The 20,113-nt window shown below is 39.5% G+C and overlaps 6 protein-coding genes across 7 annotated transcripts; 3 read left to right on the forward strand and 3 right to left on the reverse strand.

The window, feature by feature from the left end:
* Nucleotides 1-3,808: 3,808 nt before the first annotated feature.
* On the reverse strand, nt 3,809-4,413 carry LOC115765332. Of its 2 annotated transcripts, none has more exons than XM_030708834.1 (2): nt 4,081-4,413; nt 3,809-3,974 (listed from the first exon to the last, which is right to left on the reverse strand). In XM_030708834.1, the coding sequence occupies exons 1-2, from the start codon at nt 4,307-4,309 to the stop codon at nt 3,958-3,960; spliced, it is 246 nt and encodes an 81-aa protein (XP_030564694.1). In that variant the 5' UTR covers nt 4,310-4,413; the 3' UTR covers nt 3,809-3,957. The 2 variants fall into 2 exon arrangements, with proteins under 2 accessions (XP_030564694.1, XP_030564695.1); XM_030708835.1 differs by having other exon boundaries at nt 3,809-4,018.
* A 1,585-nt stretch (nt 4,414-5,998) lies between these two features.
* Nucleotides 5,999-8,020, reverse strand: LOC115765293. Its single transcript, XM_030708784.1, has 2 exons — nt 7,664-8,020; nt 5,999-7,600 (listed from the first exon to the last, which is right to left on the reverse strand). The coding sequence occupies exons 1-2, from the start codon at nt 7,913-7,915 to the stop codon at nt 7,592-7,594; spliced, it is 261 nt and encodes an 86-aa protein (XP_030564644.1). The 5' UTR covers nt 7,916-8,020; the 3' UTR covers nt 5,999-7,591.
* Nucleotides 8,021-10,047: 2,027 nt separating this feature from the next.
* Nucleotides 10,048-12,138, reverse strand: LOC115765296. The gene is made up of 2 exons (XM_030708788.1): nt 10,370-12,138; nt 10,048-10,298 (listed from the first exon to the last, which is right to left on the reverse strand). The coding sequence occupies exons 1-2, from the start codon at nt 11,430-11,432 to the stop codon at nt 10,234-10,236; spliced, it is 1,128 nt and encodes a 375-aa protein (XP_030564648.1). The 5' UTR covers nt 11,433-12,138; the 3' UTR covers nt 10,048-10,233.
* A 1,670-nt stretch (nt 12,139-13,808) lies between these two features.
* LOC115765325 lies at nt 13,809-14,638 on the forward strand. The gene is made up of 2 exons (XM_030708826.1): nt 13,809-14,103; nt 14,172-14,638. Exons 1-2 carry the CDS (start codon nt 13,812-13,814, stop codon nt 14,519-14,521), a joined length of 642 nt encoding a protein of 213 aa, XP_030564686.1. The 5' UTR covers nt 13,809-13,811; the 3' UTR covers nt 14,522-14,638.
* A 2,199-nt stretch (nt 14,639-16,837) lies between these two features.
* On the forward strand, nt 16,838-17,599 carry LOC115765307. Its single transcript, XM_030708802.1, has one exon. The coding sequence runs from the start codon at nt 17,000-17,002 to the stop codon at nt 17,489-17,491; it is 492 nt and encodes a 163-aa protein (XP_030564662.1). The 5' UTR covers nt 16,838-16,999; the 3' UTR covers nt 17,492-17,599.
* Nucleotides 17,600-18,626: 1,027 nt separating this feature from the next.
* Nucleotides 18,627-20,051, forward strand: LOC115765309. Its single transcript, XM_030708807.1, has one exon. The coding sequence runs from the start codon at nt 18,789-18,791 to the stop codon at nt 19,296-19,298; it is 510 nt and encodes a 169-aa protein (XP_030564667.1). The 5' UTR covers nt 18,627-18,788; the 3' UTR covers nt 19,299-20,051.
* Nucleotides 20,052-20,113: the final 62 nt, after the last annotated feature.

Consider the following 20,113-nt stretch of genomic DNA (forward strand, 5'->3'; position numbering starts at 1 on the left):
TTGCCCCGTTACCAAGCAACCGATAAAACACCATACAGAACTCCTGTTTTTTGAGCAATTCTCTTGACATGTAGCTTCTAGATACATACAGATCTAGTATTTGTCAATTTATAGTTAATGTCCTATTCTAACTGCTTTTTTTTCTATTAAAAATAAATTGTTGGTATGGATATTAAGTAGAGGCGGTGTCAAGTAACTCGGTTGGCTATGAGTTCGAGTCCGTTTGAGGAAATTAAAAGAAAAATTTATTTACCCCTAAAGCAAACCACAATGTTGACTACCACAAAACGGTAGCGTCCACAAAACACATAAATCGACATTTCCTAAAATCCCAGTTTAAAGTTGCAGTCTGTAAAATACTAACCCAATAACTAAGACGTCAGCTTACTTAATCGGTATTACATTGCAGACCGAGTTGACTTAAGATTTTCGATTGTGATAGAGTCAGAGTGCTCTTGTATTAAGATACCTGAAGTTGTACTCTTCCCAACCCGAAAAATCCGAAACCATACATTTGTGCATACTTATGGGCACCCCATAAAAACTTATTTTCTTTAAAAGCGTTTGGGGAGAGGAGTGAACAAACTAGTGTGAGGCCTCAAAACTAGCCTTGATCTATAAGCTACATGAGACATTTCATCCCAAATGTGTTTACTTACTCTAGCTCTAGCTCTCATATTCTACAATATATATTCAGAGATCCAAAGACAATATATGTACATACACAAGCTATGTAAGATATATTTCCTTAAAAAGCCACATTTATCATCCCTAAACTAAATTTTTGGAAGACTGTTACAATCGGCTTACAAGTTAATAAGGGTTTCAAATTACTTATGCATAGAAAGCTATTCATTTTCCAGATTTCCACAAGAGAGATTTAAGTTTTCTGTTCAATTGGAAGCACCCCATAAATGAATTTAAGCAGAGATCTTTGACAACAAGTTCGAGGCCGTTCGGTTGGAAATAAAAAAGAAACATGAAACCGCATTTGCATCCACGTATTAGCGAGCACCTCCATCACATCCTATGTTAGTTCTCACGGCTTGGACTGTGCGTTGATCACCAGTCAGGACAAACAATTTTACATATGGAGCTTAAATCTTTATTAAAACTTAATATGGAGTGACCTCCAATTGAAAGTCGATCAACTGAGACCATCAGCCTAAAATCCAAAAAGCCGCCTAAGCAAAGGTGTTATCTTAGCGCGGCCTCATGCCACCACGAAGTTCCACACTCCCCCGCAACCGACTCCTTCGACTTCCTGTAACATTCCACCTGGAATTTTTTCACATCTCGAGCGGACTCATGCAGCACTGCCAAATAAACGCCTTTAAGACATTCATGCAAACCACAAAGCAAGAACTGCTGTAAAATCCAGATAAAGGTTTCGTTATGGATATCTGTGTAGAACGCTTATGCCATTTTACGGAAAAACTCTCGCTTATCCAGATTTTACAATAAGACTATCGATGCAAAGCTGCTGAAAAAAAAAAACGATCTTAAAAAAAAGTCCATTTGATTTCGCCGTCACCAAAAAGTCCATGTCAAACGCGATAACCGCCGAGTCACAACCTTTTTATCTGATCACACACTGTCCTACTTAATCTCGCGCATCTTCTGCACATAGTCGAACGACCCAATATGACCATATCGACAGTTCATGGGACAGCTTACGTCTGTACTTGTTACAGCTTTAAAGGTCTCAGCACCGCAAGAGACAAATTTTATATCGAACCACTGTAGAGCAAACGACGACTACGGAGAATCCAACATATTGTTAACTGAAAAGAAGCTACAAGTAGGCTTACCAATGCGCTCAAACTCTCTTGCATCCTCTATGCAAATGCTTAAATTTAAGTGCTCCAATCGAAACAGTTATCCTATTACGTGGTTCCACTAGCAGCTGACAAGGTAGGGAAGAGGTCAACCCCAATCCGTGCTCCCATTTTTATCACATGACAGCTAAGTAGATGCATTACAGCCAATCAAATTATCGCCTAACGAATTTGTAAAAGTCACCGAACTCCAATGTTTGCGCTTATACATATTTTCTGACATTTCAATAGTGATGATACCTAATCCAAGTAGAGAGAAATCGAAACTATAGTGTATGGATGATCAATAAGTTTATTTACCTGTCTTTGTACATCGAAAAGTAACGAGAATATTCATCGGCGTCCCAACAAAGTCTGGCTGGACAAAGCTAACATCCTCTACGCTTACTGATAATACCGCTATTCTAAGTCCCTCCAGATTATAAAGTACCTGGGCAACTACCCTGCCACCACCAAACAAAAAGAAATATAATCAAACTAGTTTCAATTTTATTAAAAAAAAATAATAATATAGTACTCCTGCGGTGCTGAATAACGCACCCGTACTGGCGACTCACCTGGCGCAAAAACCAAGAAGCCAAAAAATTGCATCAGATTTTTAAGTCAACTAAACTCCAGTGACTTATAAACGGTTGCTCTTTCCTTAGCCCGGATGGCAAACTTACCACTGAGAACCCGTGGTACTTCCGGAAATATTGCGCAAAGCAAAGATTTTTAGAATAATATTGAAAAAGTTATTGTTAGTTCCAGAAGAAATGAAATACTTGAAATACCTTTCATAATACTCATAGTGCTTTGCCCGTATCTTGAATGGTGAAATTTATAAATGGCGAGTTTGGTCAAGATAACTTGAAAAACAAAAAAGTTTTCAACAGATCGTTCCTATGGCAGCTATATGATATAGTGGTCCGATCCAGCTGGTTCCGAATAGCTTCACAACTGAGAGACTAGTTCGCAGAGAAACAGACAGATGAACAGACGGGCATGGCTATATCGACCCGGCTGTTAAAACTGATCAAGAATATATATATTTTATGGGGTCGGAGATGACTCCTATGCGTTTCTAATTCTACCACAAAACAAGGGTATAATAAATTATCAGCTGATTAAGCTGTTATATTAAAATAAACTATAGCTATCAAGCAAGTATTCAGAAAATAGATTTTTTATAGATGACCTTAATCTTTAAGTTATTATTTATGTGACAGATATAATACTCCAATTTTGATTAAATTTGAAAATATTTAAGGAGCATAGTCAAGACATTTGAAGAAACACAAAAATTTATTTATGCAGTGACTATTCGCGGCCTCGTATTGGAAATTCAGAAAATTGATGTTCAGAATTCAGTATTCTGTATAACTAAGGAATGTAGGACGCTAAATAAGCTTTGCTTTATTGTATCGATTATAAAAAAGGTTTAGATTTGAATAAGTAATGGTGAAGTATGTATATGAACTGACCTAACAAACGAAATTAACAAAAATAGATATAAATGCTAATAAAAAAAGAAAATTTATTTTCGTCATTTGGGGCCGCCAGCGTACCAAAGAAGTTATGTTCCATCATACAACAAAATATAGAATCGAGCGCAGCTTGCTCATTTTTAACAAGGTGTAATGGTATCCGTATGTGACATACAGAAGATCAGCGTCAACAGCCCAGTCGATTTACCCATATCCGTCCGTCTGTCCGTTCATAGATTAGAGGAGTAAACGTGCAGTGTAAACGTGCAGTTCAGTTCAAGTTAATTATAAATTACTGGTTTGTGATTCCAAATTCGCAGTCATAATACTTCTTACCAGAGACTCGTAAGACATCGACCTACGACCCAGAACCACAGGGAAGTCTGAATATTTGAGACGGCAGTGTGGCGATGGGTTCAGGGTATCTCCTAGTCGTGTACTCCTCATATTGTGTAATATGCAAACGAAATATTATTATAATGCTTGCAGAAGTTCATCAAATTTTATTAGCAGAAGACAAAAAAAGTGTGAAATAATGTAATAAATAGTGCACTGAAAGCGAATAAATACGAATGACGTCTTTTGTTTTTGGTTTCTGAGTGAATTAGAGATTCAGTTTGATAGCCACGACCTAACTACGTCCGGCCTCGATGTCAGCAGCTCACGCCATCTGCAAAAGCAAATTAAAAAGTGCCTCCTAAGTAAAGCACACTCCTAAGCACAGAAGTGGCCATAGGCTTTGATTATCTCACGGCGTAAAGGCTATAAATACACACCTGAACTGTACGATATTATGCGCCGGCAGTTGCCACGGTGGTCTCTCATGTGGCACTTCTGGCAGGGCTTCTCCATGCCATGCGTAGCCAGTATCTGCCCGCGGGCAATTCCGGGTGGCGCCAAGAAGATCACCCGCCGAGATTCACTCGGTGCTGGTGCACAGAACACAGCCAAGATAAGCAGACACAGCGCGTATAGAAGTAGCTGATGGATGCGTTTTAGCATCATGATGTGCTCTCTTAAATGTGGGTCGATGTCGATTTGTTTTGCGTGCACTTTCGTGGCAATGTGAAATTGTGTAATCGCACGTCTTTAGGCTGTGCTACAGGCAACAAACTTATACGCTCAAACGCCGTCACTTAACTGATTATATACGATTTGGGCAAGCAGTTCTTAGGTAAAAGTGGCCGCTGCCTGCCAGTCGCGCATTGGCGACGTCTTTAAATTGATAAACTATACAGGCTGCACCAGCAATTCCCATAGCGCCGACATCTGACTCCCACCCATTGGTCTGTGCAACACCCTGTATACGGGAATCTTATCTAGACCTCGCTACTATGTCACCCGCAATCTGTGTAATTGAATGTCTTGCTTTGCTTTGCCTGTCCGCTTTACCCTTACTACTATTCAACATGACCATAAAATCAGTGAGCAAGAACTATCTACGGCTTAGATATCGACATATGTGTACAGAATATTGGCATGCAAATTATTAAATAATTTCCCTGGAACCTGAGTTAGGTGCTAATATGATAAGCGAAACTAAGAAATTTTAACCCACTGAAGCTAAAAAGCTTATTTGCATATTATGCTAGCTGGTATTTCATGGACATCAATACTCAAATCATTTTCCTAGCAATGAAAATTTAATTAGCTCCTGTTATCTTAAGATAAAGTTTTAAAATTATTTCTTACATAAACATAGGCATTTGAAAATGAGTTTGGAGTCCAGTGTTGTAAAAGTTGAAATCGAAAAATAAACTTTCATTCATTCAACCTTTGATCTGAATTTTTCATTCAAAAGGGATTGATTTGCAAAGAGTCATCAAAAAAACATGTCAAAAAACTCTGAAAGGAGATTGAAGCCGATCCGATGGTATACAAAAAAGGGCATGCAACTGTTTTTGCGCATTTTCCACAGTTGCGGGTAGAATTTCCAAAATCGCTGAAACACACATTCAGTTTAATGGCGAATGGACGAACTCAAACAAAACTTTTCCAAACAATCCTATTTCGCAATTTTTCCAAACATGCGGCCGGAAATTCCAAGGTAACTAAACCCATAAATTTAGATGCATAGGTCTTACGACTTGCGCCGTGCGTATATCAGCAATCGGTCATTCAGGACAATCAGTTTTATATATAGAGATAAATAGTCAAATTATTTTTTTGCATTTATTATATTATGTTATCTATTATTATCATTATATTTTATTTATCAGAATTGCATTAAAATTTCGAATATTCGAATTGAAAAACCTGGTTGAAGGCTCTATTCGAGAATGCTCGAGTAATACATTCTAGTTTGCTGTGCTAGAAAATGGAAGAGTGCTTATAGTGTTTATGAAATAAATTTGAAACCGAAATGATTTCAAATGGTTTATGAAATGAGTTTTTTCAAATTTTGTGGGGAATGGTAGTTCAATGTATCTATTTGTCAATGGATGAACAGAGTCTAATGGCTTTGTGAATATGTATGTAACAGGCAGAAGAAACCATCTCCGAACCCATATAGTAACTATATTTTTGGTCAGCATCTATAGCTAAGTCATTCTAGCCATGAAAATGAGTAAAACGGGTATATTGGTTTTGTGCGAATGTGTGCAGCAGGCAACTGGAGGCATCTACTAAATCTTTATTTATATATATAACCGAAGTAATAACGTTTTGTTTATTTCATTTTGGGGGATATGGGATGTGTATACTGAACGAAAGCTGCATAGAAGAGGTTCTGGGTATTCCGTAGTCGGGCAGTACTGATTAGAGCTTTCTTACCTGTTTAAGGTACTTTTATTTAGTATATTTTTATTTAGTATTTTAACCTAGCTGTTCAATAAGGGATTTTGTATTCTTCCGATTATTACTTTCGCTATTCTTAAATCTATCCAAATAAACGATAGAGGAGACCGTGGGGTGAATTCTGTAAAGCCTCTGTCGGTTTCTCACATGCTTTTGTCCTGTTCATAATGTTTCAAGAGAGGCGGTTCTTCGATCGACGCGTTCATGCATACGGATATGACTGGATCGACTCGACTTCGACTCCTTCCACTTGTAACATACATTTGAGCAAATCCATTATAAATAGTATTTATTCTCAATTTATACAGGCTATAAGAAGTAAGAAAGTTGAAGCCGGGCGTAAATGCACTTGTTCACAGTCCAATAGTAGCTAAACACATACTGTCCGGCAAATTGTTTAAAATGTATCTATATTATGATTTTGCAGTCCGTCTCTTGTTTTTGAGACTTGTTTTAAAATTTTCAAAAAATGTACCTTTGATATGACATGAAGGTCCAATATTCAATGATTGACAGCTACAGCTGAATCTGATTTAAACGTTTTTAAAGAGGTCATAAAAACGTGTACTTTATAATATTCAGGCAACAGGTTGAATTAATCCAGAGTTGTGTTCCTAGCCATCTGTATGAACCCGTCGGTTTCGGACTTTATAGAAATTTAAAATTTAAAAAACAAAATTGAAGCCAAAAAAGCCCTTTTAGAATGATTGGACTGTAACCACTGAATTTATTATAGAATAAGTTTCCCATAGTGTGGACCTAACAAATAGGAATTCCAGTTTCAGTTTCTGTATATATATATATATATTGGAGGATGATCGAATGTTTCTTCATTCAGCTCGGCACTGGGTACAGGTTTCGGCGAATTAAGTGATTTACAGCAATTGTTAATATATGTATGTATATATTTTCAGTATAACTATTCAACATACAGACTGGGCGAATTTGCATTACCATCATTCAGAAATCCAAGGGGATCACCATGCCAGACAGTTACGTTTTTTACATTTGAAGTGGCTATTCACCAAACTGTTCCCACTAAAAAGACGCTAGCAGCATGAGTTGATAAACAAAATAATCAGCTATTGTTGTTGTCTCATGGCTTTCCTAGGAAGTCGCTAGCTACGTCACAGACCAGCTGGTGTGGCACCACGTCCCAAAATTCCGCAAAATGTGACCGAGCTAACGCCACCGAAGCGGGTTTTTATCGATATAAAAATAGATGGTTGAGTCAGTGCCTAATGGTCCCTTTATCTTAAAAATATGTGTGTCTTGTGCTCGTGTATTCTGTATCTGTCACCGTGTCTCAATCGGTATCTGTAAAGTATCTGCCGTTTGCCATTTGCTATTCGTGAAACTTCTCATGATTTCATCATGAAAATATCGCTTCGCTCCAGTCTTGTGACGTAGTTTTTATGAAATATTATAATGCTTAATCGTTAATGACTTCTGGATACATCGATAAGTTAACGAGCCTTAGTCCAAAGGTTGCTATACAATCTGGAAAACAGTGCGAATCAATTCATAACACTTAAAGCTAACTACTTCCAGTTTGTCACTTACCCGGCGACAGCGATTGTGATGATCATGCATGAAGCCACGCCTGCATTCGAGGCGTCGTACTTCGAACAACATGCCCTTACCGATGGCGTTGATAGAGTTGTTATTTTCGGCCTCTATGCTCTGATTACTGTTGAGCACATTATAATAAATAACGCGTGCGGCACTGCTCTGCAGCAGGGATAACATCACCAGTCCCGAAAACAGTCCCAAAAACAGAAGCCTTGGCCACAGTCTACAGCTCAACATCAGCATCTTTTCCGTTTGGAGCCAACACGAGGTTGTCTAACCACCGTTTAGTGCGCACCGAGAATCAAGATTTGATATGGACGCTGTTGCTTTCACGCTTAATCTGGTTGTGCCCATCCCCGTCACGAGTTCCGTTCGGACAGTTTGGTCTCTTATCAATCTGTTTACAGTTCAGACCAATGTCGATACTCTGTCCACAAAATGAAAGGTCAATATTGGTTGCCCATCTAGTCTATCGTGCTGCCTGTCTGTCTGTCCGTCTATTTGAATGCAATTTGTTTCGGCACTTTTAAAGTAGACTTATTACTTAACATGCTTTATATTACACACCGCGGTAATCTATACATCCCAGCCACGACCACCCGGCTTTATTAAAACTGCAGAAATCGATAATTTCCAAAATCACGAATTGAATGACGTTAAGTCACCACCAAATAACCAGAACAACTTTGTTCGACTGATTGCAGCCTTTTTCATTGTGAACAGAGTATTGCGCAGTCAGGTATACCAGATTGCCACGATCTTGTTTTTTGAATATTTCGACTAGAAGTACGCCGTCGCTTATGACATTGCGAAATTCATGATTTCAATATTACTGCATACTCTTGGGCGGATCGAGTTATTCATTTGGCCCGACACCCTTATTCAACCTTTGGCCGAAGTAAATATTAAGTATATAAGGGCAAGTGGGAAAACTCTTTGATAGTTTAATAACAGCCTAAATTATAAAAGAGACAAGAGCCCAAATTATAAAAGAGACACAGATTTTTCCGATTTTCAACGCTCCCAACACTTGTAGGCATAATTTTTTTTTTTTTTTAGCGATATTTAGAAAAGCTCATTTGGGACGTTGCATAACTCGTTCATTTTTGCGCGACCTCGCAACAAGTATCCGACACGATAAGTATTCGATTATTTTATTCGATTTTTGCGTACATTGGTATTTTAAATATACTATATTTTGGAGGTTCTATTAAAGTAACAGCTGGTTTATAAAACATAAAAATATGCAACTTATTTACAAATTTCAAATTTACATACAGTTTTGATTGCCTTATTTTACTTTTTTAATTTTAATGCAAAGAAACACGAGTATATCATTATCAGAGAGACGGACATGGCACAAAACCAATATACCCCATTCAATTGGGAATCTAGTACAACAACAGTCGTGTGCAACAGACAGTACACTTCTCTGTAACTTCTCTGCAACTAGTGACTAGAAAATACCCTATACCCAGAGAACTTTCTTTTATACACATATAGATATCCTAAAAACACACATACTCACCCCCAACGAATTTAAGAAATCCTCCGATGCCTGTAGTCCGGACGAGCCAAATGTAAACATAAAAAAAATCGCATGGCTCTTCCTCTTACTGAAGTTGGTATCCGAAGCCAAAAGTATACTGGATACAGGAACCTACATTCCACATTAAGTGCTTTTATACTCTCCGAGATGGCGACATTTGTTTGCCTATGAACCCTCTAAACCTCCCCTGCTGACCACAAGGATACATTTCAATTGAACATTATGTGAAATAGGTAAAATAAGTAACTGATGGAAACAAATTCGAGCCCATAAAGAGTATGCATTTTTTACCAGGCCTATAATATCAGAGTTAGACTTGTAATTAGAAATAAATATTCTACTCAGGGCAGATTTGTTTGTATGATTTGTATTCCCTGAACCCATTAAAAATGGGTACAAGGGTATATTGTATTTGTGCAAAATGCCAATGTATGTAACAGGCAGAAGGAAGCATCTCCGACCCCATAAAGTATATATATTCCTAATCAGCATCAATAGCCGAGTCGATCTAGCCATGTCCGTCTGTCTGTCCCTCCATCCGTCCGTCCGTCCGACCGTCCGGCCGTCCGTATGTATGAACGCAAGGATCTCAGAACCTATAAGAGCTAGGTGAAATTTTATACGTAGGTGCTCCTAGTTCCCGCGCAAATCGAGTTTGTTTCCGATAATCGATAACTTACTCCGCTTCCAAGCAATCGATAAAAATCGATATCGATATCCTGTTTTTTGGGCAATTTTGGTAAATAATAAGAGCTAGAGTCACCAAACTTGACATATAGCTTCTAAAATAGAATATATATATGCATTTGATGTTGGAAGAAGAGGGTTCAGGGTATCCCTTAGTCGGGAGCTCCCGACTAGAACCTCTTACTTGTTTTTATTTGTATGTTCTTAGATTTGTGTTAATTTACACAGAGATGGCTTTAGAAACCAAGGCAAGAAAAAACTGCCGTTGAGCAGAGAACACGCGATCTTTGTATATTTTTGTATATAAGGACGTACATTGATGACGTCATCGTCGCGTAGCACAAGGCACAGCTTGGTGCATACAGTTTCCCGTGTCGACTGTGATAATATCTAAGAAATAGACGAGGTGAAGAGGATTTTATATTAAGAAGAGAATGTAATGTATGTAATGCATTTCTCACCTTGACTTGTCCCATCGTTGCCGGAAATTCTTTTAGCTTGCCGGCATCGCGAATGCCTCATTGATTGTCTTTGGCTCTGGGCTTGTGTTTCTTCGTCTGAGGTTAGAAGCAGCGCCTCCCGGCAGCGCAGCTGTTGCTGGTGACGCTTGGGCGACGTGACCTGCACGACACTATTTGCGGGGCTTCTATTCTGTTGCACCAATACGTTCTCGGTGGAGGAATTCCTCTGCCGACGGCGGCGCTGCCGCACTCGATTGAAGCTCTCATCCTGGATTACAAGTGTGCCGGCCTTACTGCTGCACAGATAGTAACGCGGCTTATGCTCCAATACCTGTTCCTGGATATACTCTGGCGAGGAGTGGCGACCGCGCGTCATGCTAAACCGTTCCAGTATTGAACGCTGGCCAGAGCTGTGAGAGCGTCGATAACGACGCTTCTCACGTGGTCCCGACGACGACGAATTCGCTGTCGTGGTCATCGTCGAAGTGGATGGCGGCGTGGGATATGTCGATTTCTGTGTAAGCTGCTGTGGCTGGTCTAGCCGGTGATCCTGAATCTCAAGCCGAGCACCGCGCAGCGAGCTCGAGCGACGTGAACTATTCATTTCGTGCGGCTGCCAATTGGGCAACTCATGGGTACTTAGGTCAATACAGCTTCCTGCAATCTGCTGCCTCCTAAATGGGAATACGGGTGTGGGTGTATCGCTTGGAGCCGCCTCACCAATACACAGGCCATTGAAGTCGCCGGGAAGTCGCGCCTGTTGGAGCCTTTGGTTATGACTGGCCGTCGAAAGCTTTCGCCTACCATCTGGAACGCTGATAGGCCGATATGTTTGCTCGCTAAACCCATCCGCATCCAGCAGAAGCGCGCCCGTGTTATCATACAGCAGAATTCTGGGCAATGCAATATTATTGCAGCTACGCGAAGTGCTCAACTCCCAGTTCCAGTGGTTTGGCTTACGGAGTTGCAGGCGTAGCAGATTTGTCAGGGGATCGTACCGCTCTTGGTCCTCATAATCGGAGGTGGATTCCGAATGCTGTTGCTGATGTGGCTGCTTTGACATTGCTCTTGGCTAAAGCACCGGTGACAGCTACTGCACATTAGATGATGTTGTTGATGCTTCCACCTGTTTGCTGTCTGTTGGCGAGGCTGAACCAGCAATATCAGCGCGCTCTGTCTTCGATTTCCTGCTCTCCCTGCGTCCTGGCGCACAGCCAATTTATTGTTTATCTCAACTATGCTAGCAATTATACTATATGCATTATATTATATATCTACATATGTATATGATTGTTCGTTCATATGCTTACATTAATATGTACGTACATTTTATATGTACATACATATGTATGTGTTTATGTATACAGTCAAAGACGTTTTTCTTCTACCCACGCGTAGCGTTTTTGGGTGCTTTCATTTTTGTGCTTTTAGTCTTGGCGTATATTTTTAGTGAGCATTTTCTGCCACTACCGCTTTCCTTCCCGTGACATTTAAATGTGCCACTTTAAACAATAACAACAACAATGGCAACACAACAATTATTTGATGCACCTTCAGTTTCATTCAATTTGTGCATTAATATTTTTCACAATGCCAGATCTCACCGTCTCGCTCTAATGTACACTCACATCTACCGTTTCGTGCACTCACGCTCTCAGACTGTTAATCGCTTTTTCTAGTGCTGTCGCGCTCTCTCTCTCTCTCTCTCTATGTTGCCTTCTCTTTCACTTCTGTGCGATCAGCTGCTTAGCTACTTATGCGCGTCTGCCCGCCAGCGAAGGCCGTCACCAACTGTTCGGCGTTGTGATCGAAATGGGGCCAAAAGAACCGCAAACATGTACCATTAATGCTGCAGCATCTTTATATACATATGTATGTATGTATGTATGTGTATTACGCTCTCACGATGGCAACTTGGGGCAGCTGTTTTCAACAAAAAGCTTTTTATATTCTGTTAATAAAGCGAAAAAGCTTACATTGTCCACCTTGCTGCCAATCCATGTGAAAACATTTTTTTCCATACTTTGAAAGCTAGAGCCTCTAAAATATACAAAAGTATAGACTATATACAGACATGCACGTCATAGTGTTTTCATTAGTTGGTTACATCCACCAAATACCAGTTACCGCTCGAAATGCTATATTCTCTACAGTTTTCGAGCAAGTGATAATATATCAGTTTGGTAAATACATATATTACAGCTGATCTAATTGAAATATTCATGCCACGCCCACTCCAACATACCCTTTTTCGTTATAAACGATCGGCATTGCATTACCATTCGGAAACGAAATGCCTAAAGAGCTGCAATACATAGGAAGTTTATAAGTAATCTTGTGTGAGGGCCTATCGCGTTACCGTTCGCCGATTAACACTAGCACAACTACAGAACAGAGACTAGTTTCTACATTATTATATTATAGGGACTGCGGTAGTCTTTTAATAAAGGTTAAGATATGAAAAAAGTAAAAGGCTTTAGCCGGGAGTTCCCGACGAGGGGATAACCTGAACACCTGAACCTGATAGCCTTTGGCAGTAATAAAACTAATTTGAAAAAAATAAAAACTTCCTCCATTGGACCGTAACCGATTTACTTGCTTACAATCAATTTTTAACGAAAGCAAAAATTTAATTAAAATAGTAGCACTTGCAGCAACACAATACAATCGCAATTGCAATGTTGTTTATAGAATTAAATAAAGACGCGCATGAAAGTGAGTGTGTATATATATACATATGTATGTATGTATATGCAATTTGCAATTTGTTGGGTAGTTTCAATTGAATTATTTATTTGGTTTATAGGTATGAGTCGGAGGCTATTAAATGAAACATACTTGATCTGTGTATACTATCGTAGAAGCTATGTATATATCAAATTTTGATTTGCTTAAAGCAGGATTGCAATATCGAGACTTATCGTTTGCTTAGAAAAGGTGCATTAAATCGATTATCGAAAATAAACTCGAACTGCGCGGGCATTTAGAGGACCTATGTTTAAAGTTCTCCTGTCTCTGGATCTTATAGGTTCTGAGATCCTTGCGTTCACACATACGGATGGAAAGACAGACAGACGGACATGGCTAGATCGACTCGGCTATTGATGCTGATTAAGAATATACTATTTATTTTATAGGGACGGATATGGCTCCCTTTACCTGTCACAAAAATTTACCCAAAATGAATATACCCCTTTTTACCCAATTTGAACGTGTACATCTATAAAAATAAGCTTTTATTACCGCTTTTTTGCTGTCACGCAGTATTATTAGCAGTGGCCACCCTAAAGTATGCAGTGCCTTCAAAGAGACTAGCTCATCTGCAGACAAGCTAGGTCAATAGGTTATCAGGCATTGGACTGCGTAAATTGTGATAATGAGTACCCGACCTGCTAAAGCGGCGATTGGGAAGCACTAGATCAGTCTTTTACATAGCGCAGCGATGGAAAAGCTATTATATGTCCTGAGTATAATGCTCGCGGCGATGCTCTGCATTTGTGGCGTGCTTGTGGAGTCGGCGCCATATCCGGCCGACGTACCTGCTAATCCTGTCCACTACAAGCGTTTCCTTCGGCGCCGTCCATCTCCAAACCATCCCGAACTGGAAATATATGAGGTGCGTGAAGTTTACGTTGTGCGTCGCCCCACGCCTCGCCCAAGGGAGGTCAGACGGCTAACTGATAAGGATATGGACCTGCGCATAAGATGCGACTTTGAGCCCACATTGCCTGAGTGTAAGTAGTGAAGAATGCAGTATTGGGCATTCCGTCATTTAACTGTTTTCATTTCATTTTCATTGCAGGCACTAAATTTTCTAGTACACCAAATATAATCACGGACAGCCACAGCTCGCCAACAACAACTACAACAAAAGCCACTACTACTATTGGCACCACCAGTACTATTGCCACTTCCAGCACTGAGCTGCCCCTTTTGCCAGAGTTGCCTCAGGAATTACCTGAAACAACGGTGCCATCAGAGGAAAAGGATTATGCGCTGGGGTTCGATGACACTTACGATTTTGAGGGGGACGATGAAGAAGACAACGAGGACATTGCTGGCAGCACGGATGCCGATGCCGAGAAGAACCCAGATGCTGCAGATTACTTTAATCTTGGTGGTAGCATTGGCGGCAATGATTTGACTAAATAAAACTATTTTTAACCGCTCCAAACAGAATACGCTTACCAGTTCCCATTTAAAGTTCAAACTTTCAGTCAAAAATAAATTATATGTATGTATGTTTGAAAATAAATATATGTATGAAAATTCGATATACCCGAAGATGTCCGTCGGTTTGTTTCTTTGCAGAGCTAGTCTCCCAGCTTAAAAACAATCTTCATGAAGCTTTGCATAGGTCCGTCTTTCAGTTTATGTGTCGAAACGGGTAAGATCGGCTTCTTTGGATTATAGGTATGAGTCGGAGGCAGTGTCCGGCGATAACTATTAAATGAAACATACTTCACCTGTATATAAGTACTATTCAAATTTGGAGACAGTAGCTCATAAAGTTTTCGAGGTTTGCTTAAAAAAAAGAATTTTGCTATCGATTTATATCGATTTCTTGAAACGGGTTAAGTTAACGATTGTCGGGCACAAGCTCGTAGTGCGCGGGCACTGGGAGGACCTACGTTCAATTTCAAGTCTTTAACTCGGACGGACGGACAGACAGACTACAAGGGTATACAAATGGATCGAAATATTCATAAGCAGGTAAGAAGATTAAATACATTTGTAGACATTTAGCTTTCGGTTTTGCTGGTATGTGAGGAGAATGGTGAAGCTTTAAATTGCTGTATAGAAATATTTTGTAGGATTTAAACAAATCTGCCATACAAGAAGTTAATTTTTATGAGATGCTTGTTTGCATAGAAACAGACAGACAGACATGGGTATATTATGATTTACTAAGAACTTGTTAAGCTTGCAGCTGACCGGGCGAAACTTGAAACTTCGCCAAATCGGGGTCCCATATCCCACAAAGAGTTATACGTATACAACTGTATTCCGCGATTGTCCATACTCCGGAAACCTTGTCTTAGCGTGTACTTCCATCATTTATGGTAACTACTGCGATTGAAGGTATTCCCGATTGAACTCAGAGTTTTCATTTACGTTCAATGTAACTTAGCATATTTTATAAATAAATAAGAATTAAAAACTGCAGAAATTGCTATTTCTTCAAAATATGACTTACACTCGGATGCATGTCAATGTAATCACAGCTTGGGTTTGTCATAAATAGTCAGCTTGCTTACTGCCTTTGTCACTCTAATACTGTCACCGCAAGTCAATTGGGAAATACATATATAATTTGCAAGTCTAAATGTCAAATCTGGGGATCCTATATATCTTCAATGTATGCTGAACTTATGAGTCAACTGTGTCTGCGCTTCTTTTTCTCCCAACCCCTACTGTTTATTATGGACATTTCACGGATTAAATATGGAATCTTAATGTACATATATTACAACCAAAGCACACCTTTTTTTAATCGATTCGATGTTTAAAAAGGATTTAACGAAAGTGATTGTTTAAATAAACTTTTAAAATTAAAATATTGTCTTACTTTTAAAAATGTTTGATTTTCGTTTATTCATACTCGTTACTTTACTTTAATGTTCAATCTTCAAAGAGTCGATGCATATTACTTAAATTTTGTTTATTGCTAGATACCTACGATAACTGGCAAGTGAACCACATATAAAAAGAGAGGGTAAAAAAATAAATATTTGTTTGTAGACCTTAGATTGTTTCTGTTATTTTAACGAGCTTAAGTATTTACAAAAACAAATCCGACTCAATTTAGCCGCTATGCTCAGATTAGGGAGTATATACATTTATGTATAGAGAGTGAGTATTCCAGTGTTTTAGCTATGTATATTCACACAAACATAGGTATGCATGTACGTACATGCATACATACATACGCATACATATAGTGTACGAATTTAAGATGCTCTACATACATAGGTCTGTATCACTGCCTTATCAAGCATAACTCACTGCCTCGACTCGCACTAAAACAATGGTCAAATCCGAGGCAACCAATACACTGGGTATGCGCTATGCCTATGCATATTTGGAAACTTGGAATTAGCGCGAAAAGCGCAGCTCAGAATCAACGGCAAAGTGGGAAGTCTCGTCATTGTCGTTATTACGGTTGCTGCTGTTGTTGTTGTTGCTGTTGTTGTTGTTGTTGTTGTTGTTGTTGTTGAACCCGTAATTGAATTTGAACTTATGTATTAAGAAAAGCGAACAAGCGACTGCGTAACTATCAGCATTGAGTTCGACATAAATTGAATAAAGCGGAAAGGCGAAGGCATCAAGACAACAATCAAACAAAAGGCGACAATTTTTGAAAAATAACGGGGCTGCCTTGTTATTTGGCTGCTGTTATTGTTGTTGTTGTTGTGGCCTTTATGGCTGTATCAAGGGGGTGAATAAAACGCTTGGACAGTCCTCGCTCGAAGCCAGTCAACCGAAGTCTACGGTCAGGTTCAGTTTGGAAGCCAACTATCTTACCGGCACCTCAGGAACTAATCGACAAGAGCAACAACTGGAATACAGAGTCTTATATATTCTACATACATACATATACACATAGCTACATAATATACGTAAATAAGCATGCGACAGATACGTGGAATTTGGTTATTGTCAGTGCTATTGCTTGGACTTTCCTATAGCCATGCAGATCTGCTTGACTGTGAGGAGAAAGTGCCTGCTGTGCTCACTGAAATGGGCGAAAAAATTTCGGAGATAACTGGCAGTAGCAGCAGTTCCGAGCACGAAGTAAGCGACTTCTTTAAGAACGTCGGATGTCAGCTAAAGAATGGCGCAAAAAAGCTTGGGGAGAAGGCAAAGGACTTAGGTACTGAAATTAAGGAGGGTGCCAAGAAACTGGGAGAGCGTGCAAAGGATCTGGGCACCGATATTAAGGAGCGATTCGGAGATTTTCGCGAAAAGCTCGCCAAAGATTCCGCTGAGGAGATGAGCAAAGATCGCGGCTTTCTTGCCAACGTCGAGATCATCAATCCAGACATTCTCAAAGGTGAGCAACAGTGCGGACACGGGCACATTCTGGATGCCTTGGGCAACTGCAGCAAGCTAAGGAAGTAATGCAGCTGAGTTTAAATGTAAACCTTTTTTTTTTTGTCTTTATTATTTCGTTAATCTGCTTTGTAAATAAAACAAACTGCTATTTTAACAACAGCAATATCAAATGTACCCAACATTTTATATAAATTCCAAAAGTTAATATTGAGTCATGGCAAACCGGGAAAACTGATATATTCCACAGCTTTAGATCTGGAATGTCCATTGTTCTTAATATATATTAGGTAGATTTCCACGGGAGGGTGATGGGTGAACAAGTTATATATATGTATATACACGGGCAAAGCCGGTTAATATGCGCTAGTACTCCATAAACTAAGATTCTAACTAAACTTAAGCTTGACTCCATGAGTAAGCATAATACATAGCCTTGCATGTTAACAATTGCATATAATCAAGTTGTTCATTTTGCATGCACCATTCGATTTGCTTAGATTCTATCTACATATGCTTTAAATAAGATGATCGCTGTTTTATCATTTACGGCTGCTTGTCGATCTATTATTTTTCAGAATTTTTCGTCGGTCCAATCGATTGACAATGAGGTCGACTTTGTGTAAACAAAATTAGTGTGTCTTAAGTGCATTGTTCCCTTCCCTTTGTATACCCTTTTCATAAAGCTAAAACGGGTATTTTGGTTCAGTACAATATACGCCCGTATGCAAGAACCAAATATCCGCCAGCTTTAAAGTTCGTAAATAGAAACGGCCAGTCACAAAAATTATATGTCCTCCTACTCCTCCTGCCCCTCCTACTGTTGAACTGTTGAAAGATCAGTGAAAATCGTTATGAAAATAAGTTAAGACTCATAAATTGCATTGTTTTATTTATTTAAATTGTAAAAAATAATAATTACGACTGTGTGGTTAGATGTGGTAAAGGTGAAACCCTAGAGGGAGCTATAATTATTAGGGTCGCCAAACCTTTAATCAAGAATGCTCTCAGGGCAGTTTTCTACACTGTGAACAGAGTAATGAACTGTCGGCCGCACCCGTCCTTTACGTTCTTATTTGTTTTGATTGGGGAATACGTTTTGCTGGCGGCTTACTCGCTTGACGACTTTCTTAAAGAGCTCGTTGGCGAGCGCTCTGTAACCCATCTGCAGTTGAAATCCAAGCTTGGTGGAGCGGTCATGCCTTTGCAGTTGGCAGCAAACTTGTTTCAGTCAGGTTTTCAGCCTCAGTCGCTGCACACGCCTATTTAATGTATACAGCAAACGAAACTGTTAAAGTGAAGACTTAGGTAAAGGAAAACGTACTAAGCCAATTTTTGGGACCACAACATAAGCTAAAGGACGGATATGATGATGGCTCATATACTAATGCTACCAATGCTTTTGCTATGCATTGGGCAATTGCAAGCGGCACCCATCATCTGTGGAGCGGATGGCCAGGCAAGTGTCAAGACAAGCGAGGACAGTGGGGCGACGCCCAGGCCAAGCGAGGTAAATCAGTTTCTGCATAATGTGCAGTGTACACTGGAGAAAGCTAAGCCCTGGATAGAAGATTTGGAGACAGAGGCAAAGCGCCTAGAAGAAACCGCCAAACGCGTTGGCTTGAGCATTGTGCACCGATTTGGTAATCTTATAGACACGCTGCTTGGCGCTGTTGCCAATAGGCCTCCCAGCGCAGGAGTTGATGCCACGCAAGCCACGACCCCGATGACGCTTAGTGAAAACACAGACCCCAACGTTACTGCGCCGATAAATGTAGAGCTTGCTCAGGTGACGCATTCCGAAGAGCCGCCATTAAGTAGCCCCGCTCCCAATGAGGAGGAGAATGAGATTATCAATATAGAGTTGCTTAAGTAAGCCGGCCAGCGAATTTATATATGCATTTATCTAGCATTAGATTACGATGATGCAATGTACTTGTAGTCTTAGATGCCATAGAGTATGAATCACTAATTGAAAACAATAACTTTTTACAAATGTGAAATAAATCAGAAAGAGATCTCTTGTCGAGTCATCGACATGGGGATATCGACATGGAGATACCGCGTACTCAGTGCAAGCTGTCGTAACAAGCACTTGAACTTCCTTACATGCAAACAAATTCATACGAATGTTTACCTTAATAAACACAAGGACCATATACACCGCAAGCTTTAAGCCTTTTAGTTTTGTGAACCTGAACCTGAACCGCTTAAAAATTAGTATGACGGGTATAATGGTTTTGTTGAAATGTATATCATAGGTAGATGAAGGTATCTCTAACTCCATAAAGTAAGTTCGTTCGTCTGCCTGCCCGTCCGTGTGCTATTTTTCTTTAATTCTGGGGAGACCAGGACCTTCTGAACTTTAATGCTAAAGACACGTCTCCGAGCCCCAATATATGCACTACGCATTCGGTTAACGCAACGCATTAAAATTGGGCCCATTACAAAAATCAAAAGAGACGAATTTTCAATTAATTTAAATTAAAGTAAATCGAATGAATCTACATTAAGAGTACTCATTTTATTTAATTAAATGTATGTTTTGTAAAAATAAAGTCTTGATAAGCATCAATAGCCGACCCTATATACATACCTGTTATGGAATTGACTTTTTGAACCTATATAAAAGATAAGCTCTAGCTCGCATTGAATGTAAATAAAGCTTTTTTGTCTTACGCTGTCGGTTTA

The sequence above is a fragment of the Drosophila novamexicana genome, unplaced genomic scaffold (assembly GCF_003285875.2).
Source record: "Drosophila novamexicana strain 15010-1031.04,08,12 unplaced genomic scaffold, DnovRS2.1 tig00000960-arrow-arrow-pilon, whole genome shotgun sequence".
Lineage (NCBI taxonomy): Eukaryota > Metazoa > Arthropoda > Insecta > Diptera > Drosophilidae > Drosophila > Drosophila novamexicana.

Excerpts from the sequence above, each read along its gene's own strand:
- LOC115765332 (XM_030708834.1), bottom strand. The coding sequence starts at position 4,309 with ATGATGCTAAAACGCATCCATCAGCTACTTCTATACGCGCTGTGTCTG.
- LOC115765293 (XM_030708784.1), bottom strand. The coding sequence starts at position 7,915 with ATGCTGATGTTGAGCTGTAGACTGTGGCCAAGGCTTCTGTTTTTGGGA.
- LOC115765296 (XM_030708788.1), bottom strand. The coding sequence starts at position 11,432 with ATGTCAAAGCAGCCACATCAGCAACAGCATTCGGAATCCACCTCCGAT. Across the intron at positions 10,299-10,369 it reads CAACGATGGGACAAGTCAAG|ATATTATCACAGTCGACACG; the intron begins GTGAGAAATGCA and ends TCTATTTCTTAG.
- LOC115765325 (XM_030708826.1), top strand. The coding sequence starts at position 13,812 with ATGGAAAAGCTATTATATGTCCTGAGTATAATGCTCGCGGCGATGCTC. Across the intron at positions 14,104-14,171 it reads TGAGCCCACATTGCCTGAGT|GCACTAAATTTTCTAGTACA; the intron begins GTAAGTAGTGAA and ends TTTTCATTGCAG.
- LOC115765307 (XM_030708802.1), top strand. The coding sequence starts at position 17,000 with ATGCGACAGATACGTGGAATTTGGTTATTGTCAGTGCTATTGCTTGGA.
- LOC115765309 (XM_030708807.1), top strand. The coding sequence starts at position 18,789 with ATGATGATGGCTCATATACTAATGCTACCAATGCTTTTGCTATGCATT.